At 53.6% G+C, this 12,404-nt stretch overlaps 2 protein-coding genes across 4 annotated transcripts in view; one reads left to right on the forward strand and one right to left on the reverse strand.

The window, feature by feature from the left end:
- The window catches only part of GRHL3 (grainyhead like transcription factor 3), a 33,291-nt gene extending 27,126 nt beyond the window's left edge, over positions 1-6,165 (forward strand). Inside the window, exons 15-16 of one of the 3 annotated variants that reach the window (XM_021684133.2) lie at positions 1,233-1,297; positions 5,348-6,165. In XM_021684133.2, the coding sequence (XP_021539808.1) occupies positions 1,233-1,297; positions 5,348-5,462 (180 nt within the window). In that variant the 3' untranslated portion in view covers positions 5,463-6,165. Of the gene's footprint in view, positions 1-1,232; positions 1,298-3,936; positions 4,114-5,347 lie in introns of those variants that run through there. The other 2 variants (XM_021684135.2, XM_021684134.2) reach the window with 2 other exon arrangements.
- A 5,467-nt stretch (positions 6,166-11,632) lies between these two features.
- STPG1 (sperm tail PG-rich repeat containing 1) overlaps positions 11,633-12,404 on the reverse strand; it is a 41,786-nt gene continuing 41,014 nt past the window's right edge. The window contains exon 8 of the mRNA XM_021683555.1: positions 11,633-11,709. Within this exon, the coding sequence (XP_021539230.1) occupies positions 11,633-11,709 (77 nt within the window). The remainder of the gene's footprint in view (positions 11,710-12,404) is intronic.

Genomic DNA, 12,404 nt, shown 5'->3' on the forward strand with positions numbered 1-12,404 from the left:
ACACACCATAAATCCTCCTTAATCTGATGGCTGCTGTCTGACAGGCCAGAGCTTTTTGTTGGCTTTGCAAACCTGTTTCTGTTTTAATGGGAATGAAACCCAAAAGGCCAGGCCCCAGAGACACTCTTTTTTTCTTTTCCAGGGGGCCTCATTCCTCCAGCTTGTGGTTGGCTGGGGGGCGCTGGCGGGGGGGCGGCGAAAGGTGGCGTCTGGGCAAGGAGACTGTCCCCAACCCCCCAAACTGCCAGAGAGCGGGTGGAACAGCTTTGAACAAAACCCACAGCAGCTTTGTGGCTCAGCTAAAAACTGAGCAAACACAAGTCTCCAGCTGGGCTTGAAGGTTGAACCACACAGGACAGCCAGAGGGTTCCAAGAGGGCGGGCTGGGGAAGGGAAAATGAACCCGTAGTAACACCAACTACCTTTTACTGAAGACCCACTACGTGCCAGGCATTTTGTCAGGCATGCGACGTTTGCTAGCTCACCATATTCTTGTAATACCACCAAAAAGTGGGTACTATTATTATCTGTTCATTTCCATGAGGAAACAGCCTCCCAGAGGTCAGGTGACTTGCCAAAGTGGCTAGAAGTGACAGAGCTGCAGTCCAGCCCAAGCTCTCTCCACTCTGCTGTACCCTACTGGTCCCTTCATGGATCATCCGTCCTGCTTGGCTGGAACCAGCCCCAGAAGCTGGCCTCACAAAAGGCCATTAATGTCACTTAGACTCAGAATCTTTGGGCCAGTTTAGTCCCTTCTTCTAGCAGCCCTATGAGGTAGGCAGGCATGACCATTTCCGCCACTAGCTTGCCCAGAGTTGGCAGCTGCTGAATGGGGGGCCCCCGGCACTGGCATGATGTGGGTCTGGCTTTAGGCAGGGGTTGGGGGACCTGGTGGATGCTCCTTGGGATATATTACAGCTACTAAACGTGCAGTCTGTCAAGAGTTTGTTGTGATGCAGGAAGGCTTATAACATACGATGTGAAGTAAAAGAAGGTCTATAAAGCTCCATGGGGAATACAAAAAATCTGCACCCATGGCCAAAAGATGGGAAAGAGTGTACCCAGATGTTTATCTCTGGGAAACAGGATTACAGACAGTTGTAATTTTCTTCTTTGTATTTTTCCACAGTAGGGATGTATATTTTATAATCAGGAAATAAAGTCATAGTATAAAAGGCTGGAATAGATCCAGTTTGGGCAGCAGACAACAAATCCCCTACTGTTCTCTTCCAGATCTCTGAGAAGTATGGCTTCCCTGAAGAGAACATTTACAAAGTCTACAAGAAATGTAAGCGGGGGTAAGTGCTCAGTACAGCTCTCCCTCCCATTCCCCCCCCCTTGCTGCCCCTTTCTATCTAAAATGTTGGCTCAGGCTGCTCCCAGTGGGTTGGCTTTGTGGCGAGGACAAGGCCTTGGAGTTGGGCCGAAAGCCCCCAGTCAGGCAAGACCACCTGTAGAGACCAGACATTGACCAGCACCAAGAAGGAAAGGAAGGGCAGACAGATGGAAGGGTCTTTGTAGAGACCACAGGTAGAGGGCCAGTGGAGGCCCAGAGATCAGACGACCCGGGTCCAAATCCCGAAGCCACGGGATAGCCAAGTCATTTGATTATAATGCTGGTGATCCTGACTACCATTCCCTCGTCCGCCTACCATGTGTCAGATGTGGGCCTACGCATACCCCACTTAACTCTCACAGCCACACTATGAGGTAGACACCATGACCCACCCTTCACAGATAGGGAAACTGAGGCTCAGAGGTGCTAAGCAGTATTCAGGGCCGGGAGCAGCAGAGGAAAGACACGGAGGCAGAAGGGCCCAGCAGTGTTGCTACTGGTCGAGTCAGGGGCCCAAGGAGGGAGCGGCTGGCCAGGAGTCTGGAAAGGGTGTGGAGATTGGGCGTGGTTTTGAGGGAACCCGCCCCGGATGCTCCACAGGCCTCCACCTTCAGGTCTGGATGAGGCAGGAGGGAGTGAAGCTTTACCTTCCAGAGGGCCAGGCAGTGTGGCACCTACTCTGGGTTCCTGGGGGTTAGTGCTAAACACCACAGCACCCTTTACTACCTGCCCAGGAGAGTCCTCGGCAGCGGGGGGAGATGGAGGGCCATGTGGTGACTGCTTCTCCCCCACCCCCACGCCAGGTTTTAGTCCCCCTGGTCAGAGCCAGCGAGCTGGACCCTCACAGCCCTTGCTAACCAAGTCCCTGCACCAGCCCCGCGTGGGGCCTCCGGGCAGTGAGGAATTGTCGGCGTCATTCCTTGCCCAGAGGACCCACTCCCGGCCCCCTGCCTGCAGCTCAGACCCTGTCCTCCTGCTCTGGACAGTGTAACTCCAGCTACACTTACTGGTGGCCCCTGGAAGGTGCTTGGGCATTGCCCCGTGGCCACTCTGCAGGCTTTCCTTTTCAGAAGGCTTTGCAAAGCCAGGCAGGTTTTGTACCCAGGCTGAGGCCCCATCCAGGCAGGCCCAGGGGCTGGCCTCCCACCCTCCCTCCTCTTTGGTTCCCACCCAGCCTCCCACAGAAGGGCAGGGGGCGGGGGGGGGAGGGGGAGGTGTGCAGTCCTGCAGCCCCTGGGAAAGGACCCGTTTGGTTTTGGTTGTATGAGTGTCTAGAGTTTTTGTGTGTTTTTTTCCTTCCAAGTTTCGGTTTCAAACTGGGGCTCACACACTCTCTGGGGCGGAATCCACCTCCTCGCAGAGGGCAGGCGCTGCTTTGCCCAGACAAGCCCGGCCCCACTGCCCCTTCGGTGCCAGCGCCCGTCCCCACCCCCACCCCCACTCCCACTGCGGCCCCACCTGCTGCCGGCCTCCCTGATGGGTCCCATGGCAGGCTGGGCCGAGGGGCTAGGAAGTGTGTGTGTGTGTGTGTGTGTGTGTGTGTGATTTGGGGGCGGGTGTATGCATACGAGGATGCCCCAGCCCCACTGGCAGAACTGCAGATCCTTCCCTTTAACGTTAGCCGGCTATTTAAAGCCTAATTTAAAAGCTGCCATGTGTGGAGCACTTTCTATGTGCCAGGCGCTGGGCTCAGGAACTCCCAGGCATCATCTCATTGACCCTTTGAGTTTGGTATGACTTTCTGCATTTCTACAGATGAGGAAACTGACGTTCAGGTGGGCCCGGGGTCGCGGTTAGAAACCAGCAGGAGGGATCCTAGCCTGTCTGAGGCCTGTGTAAAGAACCACTACTTTAGCTTGCCTCCTGCTTGTTCCTCTGACCGCTAAGCAGTGTGCAAATAGGGGCTGTGGCCCTGCCCTTTATGTGCCTAGCCCCAGAGCCCAGGGCATCACTTAGCGGCCCTTCAGAGGCACCCCACACCCCCAACCACCAAGACCTCAGGCCTAGGTCACCTGAGATGCGTAAATGAGAAGAGTCCGCAAAAAAACCTTTCGGGAGAGGAGAGGCCAAGCTCCTCTGCCACATGTCCCTCATGTCACACTCTCTTCCTCTGAGGAACAGAAAATTCTAATCAGTGGCCTCGCTTATTTTCACAGAACCCTCCCGAAAGTCCTGTGGACAAAGGTAGATAACAATCAGCTTTACAAGCACCACTGAGTGCTTGAAAGATGAACAAATACATTGTTTTGCTGGCAGCTGGCCAAGGGTTTCGGGCAGCCCGGGACAGAAGACAGCTAGAAGCTGGCTAGTGACAAGAGGCCCACATTCTGGGGCAGCGGTTCCCAGCAAGCCCTGCCTCTAGGGCCCAGCTGTCACTGACCTCTGAGAGGGAGGGGTCTGGGGGCTTGTCTGGGGTGCCTGGTGTGGAGGTGTGCACTCTGGGCCCGCTGGCAGCCCTGCTGGGGCGTGGGTGGGAGGCAGCCTTCAAGTTCATGCAGGCAAGGCACTCGGTGCCCGGCACCTAGAAGCACCCCGGAAATGCCACTATCAGAAACCAACACAAACCTGGCCGTTGACCAAGCGCTCACCCCTCTGGCCCAGCCTGCAGCCCCCAGATGGAGATCCCTCTGTGAGATGAAAGAATGGCTGACGGGATCTGAGGAAGTGGGAGCCTGTAATTAGACACCGGCAGTCAGCACCCCGGCCTGGGAGCCTGAGCCCAGCCCTCCTTCCGGAAAGCAGCCGCATCTGGATGCTACTGCACAGATGTGGGATGTAGGCCAGAGGCTTACGCTCACTGCTTTGGCAAGGTCTCCATCCTCCGGACCTGGGGGATGGCAGGGACGGGGCTACCGCCTCCTGTGGGGGGGGTGGGGTCTCTGGAAAAGCAGACAGCTACCTGCCAGGAGCACTATCCTGAGATCTGTAGCCCCCCACTCCTGCCCCACTTGAAATAACCTCGCCCCCATCTGAACTCTCCCCCAGGCCTGGATTTTGCCTTTCTCATATATGCTGCTTCCTAACTTATATTTGTAGTGTTGTTTTTCTTTCTAAAAAATGGTACAGTGGAAAGAGACAAAAGTCTGGATGCAAGTCCCAGCTCTGCCATGTGTTAACTGTGTGACCCTAGGCAAATGACTCCGCTTCTTTGAACCTCAGCTTCCCCATCTACCAACTGGAGTAAAAGGGTTCTAAGGATTCCTTTTCTCAGGCCCTACTAGATTCTAAACTCCTGGAGGGCAGGGTCTAGGATCTCTGTGTGGCCCTTGTTTTTGTTTGGAACAAGACCCTGCCCATGGAGAGGCCTCAGTCAACGCTAGTGGGGTGGATGGATGAAGACCCCTGCCTCCATTACAAAGGGGAGGCTGATGTGGTCGGGCCCGGAGGCTCTTCATCAGGAAGGCAGCTGCTAGCGGGGGGCCCTGGGCATACACTGTGGCTTTGACGCTCTGCGGGGGGCCACAGCACAGAGGCCCTGTCCCTCTTGGGTTGGCCCAGGTCCCTGCCTGAAAAGCATGGGGAGAGAGGGCTCTCCTCCCCCTCGAGTCTCTCGCGCCACCCGTGAGGTTTCAGTTTCATGGGGGTGGAACCGAGAGGGGCCTTACGTGGCACCTGCCTCTGGCTCAGGCAGGCACACCTGAGGGACACATCGCAGCCTCCTATTGAACCCAAACCACGCTGGTCCACCCACCACGCCTCTTGCGCTTGAACTCTCACTTCCTGTCCGCGTCCCGTCTGGCCTGGGGACGAAGGAGCATTGCGTCTTCCCCAGTCAGTCTGGTGCAGTCGGGGCAGTGGTTGGAGCTGTGGCTCGGCCACTTGGGGAATGTGCCTTCCACTGCCAAGTGGGACAATGAGTACCCACCTTTGTTGTTATGACGGTCTGGAGAAAGTTCATGAGGTGCCTGGAATGTTGGGGGCACCCAATAGGGAGTACTATCATCCTCACCACCAGAGGCCCTGAAAACAAGGGGCCTGCCACATTCTAGACACACCTCCTCTTCTCTTCCAGAATCTTGGTCAACATGGACAACAACATCATTCAGCACTACAGCAATCACGTCGCCTTCCTGCTAGACATGGGGGAGCTTGATGGCAAGATTCAGATCATCCTCAAGGAGCTGTAAGGCCCAAGCATCCACCCCCCTCGGACCCCTTGGGGTAGGGGTAGGCTCCAGGCAAGGAACCGTCTGGGAAGTGGCCCCACGCCACACACAACCTCTCCTCATGCCTCAGTGCTGTTACTTGAATGCCCTCCCTGAGGGAAGAGGCCCTCACATCGCAAACCCACAGATGCCAAGGTCAGGAAGGGACCTAGGAGGTGTCCTGACCTGAACCTCAACTCGTGCTTGAATCTACGCTGGATTTCCTGCCAGTGCCGGCCCAGCCAGAGACAGCGCCAGCTTGGCTAACGTCCCCACAGCCTGTCTCCTCCTCAGAAGACTGTGTTCTCTCAGTCCATCTCCTGGTTGGCTATTCAGATGGTGGAAGCGGACCCTCTTTCCCCCACAGCTGCCTGACTCTTGTCCGGCTTTCATTCTTGATTCTTCTATCCACTTCAGACCCTCTGGTCAATTAGCTGGAAAACTCTTTTGATTTTCAGTGTAAACAATTTTTAAATGTTACCAGAGTGGAAACACTCTCTTTCTCACGGATTTCCTCAATACAAGATGTAAATAATCAAGCTGATTGGTTGGAACAAAATAGCTGCTGTAAAAGAAACAACTTCCATGCCTGTTCACTGATGTACACATTTCTTATTTACAATTGTCATTTATGTTATATATATAGAAGTATATATTGTATATACATGCAACATTTTATATTTTTCATGGATACATTTTTATCATTTCAAAAAATGTGTATTTCACATTCTTGGACTATTTTTTTTTTAGCTGTTATTCAGTTATGCATTTTGTATACTCACATGGTATTTAGTAATAAAATTCTCCCTATGTATTACTTCAAATACTACACATGTTCCTTTTTTTTTTTTTTTAAAGATTTTATTTATTTATTTGAGACAGAGAGAATGAGAGACAGAGAGCATGAGAGGGAGGAGGGTCAGAGGGAGAAGCAGACTCCCTGCTGAGCAGGGAGCCCGATGCGGGACTCGACCCTGGGACTCCAGGATCATGACCTGAGCCGAAGGCAGTCGCTTAACCAACTGAGCCACGCAGGCGCCCACACATGTTCCTTTTGTGAAAGTCTTCCCAGGAAGAGAGGGTGAAAGCAGATTAGGCCCGCCCCCTTCTGTCCTGCGGGTGGTTTACCCTGGACTCGAAGGCTGGTGGCGCATCCTGGGCACTGGAGAAGCAGAGGTGCCCCCTGGAAGGCAGCAGGATCCTGATGTCGAGATCTCTGTCCGGCGTGGTCACACAGGCTGAATGTTATGACCTTGGGACCATTGACTAGAGACGGAGAAGTCCCGGGAAGGTCCAGGATGGCCTTGCCACGGACCGCACAGCTGGGGCCAGTAGGCAGAGCCCACGGCTGGGAGCCACGTGGCCTGAGTTCTTGTGCCACCTCTGCCCCCACACTCCGGGCCAAGTCATTTTCCCTGCAGCTGACTCGGCAGCTTACAGAAATGGGTGCTCCTATCTCTTCCCAGCTCTGCGGTCATGACATCATATTGGTACATGGGGGAGTATTTATGCCCCAGAAATTGACAACTGCTACAAATCAAGGCCTTTATTTCCTCTAGGGAACAAATGACAAATCAGAGCATCTGTCCTTCTTTCCTTTCTTCCTTCCTTCGCCAGCTTCCTAGCACACCACCACCTCTAGGCCTCAGTTTCTTTAGCTATGAATGAGGGTTCTATGTGGGTCTTTGTAACTATCATCTTTAGAGCCCCAGAGCTGATTGGTGGGTCTCAGAGGCCACCTCGATGTGGGGGAGGGGACAGCTGCAGCCTCTGAGGATCCTCCCGACTTCACTCATGGTGGATCAGCTTTTCCCCTTTTACACATCAGGGTTTCCCGTAAACTTTTGTCTGAACAAAACTTTTAAACCGTTTGTAAACCACAGATGCCTCCAAGGGCCTCTCAGCTCTGACAGTCGGAGCCAGTGGTCTTAATTCCCACGGCCCTGCCTGGAGTCACGGCCAGGGCCAGGGTCAGGCCAGCGAGGCCCGAATCTCAGGCACAAAAATTAGGAGGAGTCAAAGAGCTCAGTAATCAAGCGAAATCAATGCAATGTTTTTTGGTTTTTTGTTTTTTTAAATAAAGGCAAAAACAAATCCACAGTGAACAAAATATCAACATTCGAAGCCAGGATCAGAATTACTTATGTCTCCTGTGACCTCAGACACCCGTATGGCTTGCATGTCACCGGCTCGAGGGACCCTGTGGGCATCCAAATGGCTGTGTCCATTCCAGGCCTCACGACAGCTATGACGTCACCCAAGCTGTCAGCGCAGGACAAGGCGTGAGGGTGGGATGGCAGGGTGTGTGCAGGGGGTCAGCACATTGCCAGGCGCACCGGAGGTGCTCAGCATCTGTTCACTTCCTTCCTTCTTGAGCTTCCTGCCAGAAGCAGCTGGGAAGCCGGCAGATGGTGCTTCTCCAGCTTGGTTTCGCCCTTGGAATCACTTGGGCAGCTTTTATCCCTTTGCCCACTGCCCAGACCCCACGGCCTGGAGCATTTCTTTATCTATTTTTTAAAATTTTATCTGTTTTGGGGCACCTGGGTGGCTCAGTCGTTAAGCGTCTGCCTTCGGCTCAGGTCATGAACTCAGGGTCCTGGGATCGAGCCCCGCATCGGGCTCCCTGCTCCGCGGGAAGCCTGCTTCTCCCTCTCCCGCTCCCCCTGCTTGTGTTCCCTCTCTCGCTGTCTCTCTCTCTCTGTCAAATAAATAAATAAAATCTTAAAAAAATAAAATTTGTTTTTAAGTAAACTCTACACCCAACGTGGGGCTCGAACTCACGATCGCAAGATCAAGTGTCACATGCTCTACCAACTGAGCCAGCCAGGTGCCCCCGCCCCAGAGCATTTAAATCAGAATTTCTGGGGGTGGACCCAGACCTCAAAACTTTTTAAAGCACCCTGGTGATTACAGTGTGCAGTCAAGGTCAAGAACCACTGCTCCACAGAGGCCATAATTATACAGGCCTTGAAGCCTTTGTCATCTGCCAGGGTCTGGCTGGATTAATACACACAAGGAATCAGCATCCGCGCCAATCAGAGCATCTGTCTTCCTGCCGCAGGGTTCAGGAAGAGAGCCGGGCAGCCCCACACCCGCCATCCAGCAGCCGCAGTAAAGCCATGAGGGCTCGGTTCTCCTCAGCAAAGCCACCACATGATGAGACCAGGGCTGTCAATGCCTATAAAAGCCATTTGAGCCTCAAAGAGAGGCCTGCCCTCTGAGAAGTGAGGGGCCAAGCATGCCTCCTGAGCCTGACAGCTGCCATTTTAGGACCGTCTTTTACTCCAAAGAGTCAAAGGGGGAAAGGAGTTAAAGTAATTCCTTTCCAAACAGGAGTGACTTTAGAAAGGTGGCCATCAGCTGGTGGAGAGTGCATCCCCTGCCTGGTGGCTTTCCCCTGGAAGATAAGAAGCCAGTGAGGGGGGAAAGGGATGAAGGAGGAAAGCAGGCGTGAGGTATGAGTGAGTGAGGGAATGAAGAGAAGGAAGGGAGGGAGGGAAAGAAAGAGGGGGGAGGGAGGAGCATAAATAGGCGAACAGCAGACGAGTGAGCAAATGGAAGCCAAATGGAGTTGAGCAATTAAGTGTATTTATTAGACCTTCGCTACCCTAAGGTCGTCCATGGACCAGCAGCATCAGCATCGCCTGAGAGCTCGCTAGAAATGCTTACACCAAAAACTAGTACAATGTTCTATGTCAATTATATCTCAAAAAAAAAAAAGAAAGAAAGAAAATGAAATGCAGACTCTCAGGTCCCATCCCAGATCTACAGAATCTGCCTTTTATAACAAGCTATCCAAGTGATTTGCATGCACATTAAAATTCAGAAAATACTTTAATAAACTATCATTGTATCCTAACCCTAACTGGACACATTATCATCATGCTGGGAACTTTAATACAGATACCAAGGCCCAGACCCTACCTCAGATTAATTAAATCAGAACTCTAAGGATTGGGTCCTGGGCAGTCTGTCTCTGTAACAGCTCCCAAGGTGATCCTAATGTATGGCCAGGGTCTGAGATCCGCTGGGCTGGACAGCACTGTAGACAGCTCATGACACGTTAAGAGAGGCTAGACATGGTCAAGACAGACCCTCCAAGCTCAGGGCCTCAGCTCCACTCATGGCTTTGATAGAACCCGGATTCAGACTGGCCAAGGGCAGCCCTGCCATTCTTTTTCCCAGAGTCCCCTTTTTCCTGACCCCACGTGGAGGGGGCTCCTCTGGAGAGACGGCCTTTACCTGCCGGTGCTCAGCCTGGCTGCCCGAGGGCAGGAGAGGCCTGGCTCATTTTCCTATACATTTCCCAGCCTCTGCCCACAGAGACCCCAGGGCCGGCGGCGTCCAGCCCAATCATCTGCTAAATGTCCCCCAGGGTCAGAGGGACCTAAATCTCAAGGCGTTGGGGTCTGGCCCCATTGTCAAAAGTCTGGGTTCAAAGAAAGGTACAGCATCAAGTGCCAACTTTGCAAGGGTCTTCCAGAACTTCTACAACCCAAGGGGACATCGGATGGCCTGCAGAAGTTTCCTTTAGCCCCAACAAAAAATTTCAAGTTGAAAGATGGTTGTCAACATCTCCAATCAGGAGATTTCACATTTTAAAGACTTCCCAGATTCCACTGAAACTCTGCAGATGTGGCCACAGTTAGCTGGAGCCGTGTTGGATGCCCCTTCAGATGAGCGGCCTCAGCTCCCACTCCCTATCCCAGCCTTACCTACTTTCCTCTACGCACTACCTGCCCAGCCCCTGGAAGTGTTGACCTTGAGCCCCGGAATTTGAATCTGACTCTTCTCCTTCAAGGAGAAGCTACGGACCCAACAGGAGGGGAACACAAAGCATTCTGCCCCGAGGTCCAGCCTTGCACAGTGCTTTGCCAGGTGCTCCAGGCCACCTCCCACGCACCCCAAGACAGCGTGCATTGGCGGGAATCTGGGGTTCACAAAAAGGCCAGCTCTTGTGAGATGCAAGAATTCAGTTTAATTGGCTATGGTATTCTATCCTTCTCCCTCCCTCTTCCTCACCCACCCCTCCCCAAAGGGAGGGCCAGTCAGCAGCCATTCTGACAGGAAGGCCGTTCTCTGGTCACAGAGAAAAATCAGAGGCAGGGCCCGGGGAGTGAGAGGTCTTGACTATGTGGGGCACGGGAAGGGGGCTGCACCAGAGCCCTGCACTTGCAGACGGGAACAACGGGATTGGGGAAGGAGGGGATGGGTGCTCAGTTCCAGTTCCCCTTGGTTCTTTGGGAATCTCTTCCTCTTGCCAGGAGGAAACCGATTTGGCGGGCCAGAAAATATCCACTAAAGACTGTGTCGCACTTGAGTAGGAGGTCTGGGAGGAGATGGAGGCCAGGCCCGGGGACAGGGCAGTCCCGGGGAAAGAAAGAACCTGTAGGCGCCAAGTGGTGCGTGGCCTCCCTGCCCCTCAGAATCGCAGTTTCCAGGGCCCTGGCTCCGGCAGGCTCCTGCCCACATGGGCTGCCCAATACTGAGCCACTAAGTGGATGTGGTGGCTTCTCCTGAAGGCGGGTAATGAACACAAGTGACCACGGTGACTGGCTGCCATGCTCTTCCCAAACATGAGATACGAAGGCTCAGCTGGAGGCAAGGGCCCGGGCAACCCCTTCATGTCTGTCACATGCACCTCTGGGCCTGCCCAGCTCCTGAGACTCCAGGGGAAGTCTGCAAGTCAAGGCCGAAGGATGGGAGTGTGCCTGTGTTGCGGTCCTGTGTGGTCCACCCAGCAGGTGCACTCTGGACCCCAGAGCCGTGGCTCAGCATCAGGCTTCTAGATGTGGAATCTGCTGTTGGCCGCCTTCTCCCTGGAGTCTGAGCTTCAGCAGCCCCCTACATCCATGGGGAGGCCTGCGAAAGCCAGCATGGACAGGTGCATGGCCAGGTAACCAAGGGAGGCTCTGTCCACTCCTCATTTCTGCTCAGGAAACCACCCAGTCCAATCTCCAGGGGGCAGCTCAAGACAAGGACAAACGCAGGAGCCCAGCTCTACACCAGCTAGGGGCGGAGGGGACGGGAGCAGAGCTGCCCCCCGGGGAGTCATCTGTCACTCATGAAATGGGCATTCTCTGAATGAACGTCCTGGGGAACCTGGGTGGGGCAGCTGGTGGCCAGGGTTCTCCCTGAGCTTGTGTGAGTCCCTACAGCACTGGGATCCATTTGTTGTCCTCGTTGTAGAGAAAGGACTGCTTTCCAGGGAATTCTGGCCTATACGTGGCTTTGAGGCAAGAGAGAGGGAGAGAGAGAGAGAGAGAGACAATATTAAGAGAGCAAAGGCCAGTTACTCAAGCCCCTGTCATTCTACATCAGAGCTGGCACGACCAGGGGTAGTCCTGTCCCGGCCTCTGTATCTTACACATGGGGAGGCAGAGAGGGGAGGGGACTGGCCTGGCTGAGGCAGGACTTGAACTCTGGCTTTCAGCCTTCTTTAACTCCCTGTAACTTCTTTAAAAGAAGAAAATTTACAAAAGAGTTTTCTATCAGATTTGAAAAAACCATGGAGTAAAGCAATACTTCGAAAGAAGCAAGGTGTCACCTTGGTGGGGTTTTGTTTTCACTTAGTTCAGAAATTTTCAGAAGGGAAGGGGTGCCTGGCTGGCTCAGTTGATAGAGCCTGTGACTTTTTTTTTTTTTTTAAAGATTTTATTTATTTATTTGACAGAGAGACACAGCAAGAGAGAGAACACAAGCAGGGGGAGTGGGAGAGGGAGAAGCAGGCTTCCCGCGGAGCAGGGAGCCCGATGCGGGGCTCGATCCCGGGACCCTGGGATCATGACCTGAGCCGAAGGCAGACGCTTAACGACTGAGCCACCCAGGTGCCCCGAGCCTGTGGCTCTTGATCTCCGGGTCATGAGTTCAAGCTCCACACTGGGTATGGAGCCTACTTAAAAAAAGAAAGGGAAAAAAAAAGAA

This window comes from Neomonachus schauinslandi, chromosome 4, assembly GCF_002201575.2.
Source record: "Neomonachus schauinslandi chromosome 4, ASM220157v2, whole genome shotgun sequence".
NCBI lineage: Eukaryota > Metazoa > Chordata > Mammalia > Carnivora > Phocidae > Neomonachus > Neomonachus schauinslandi.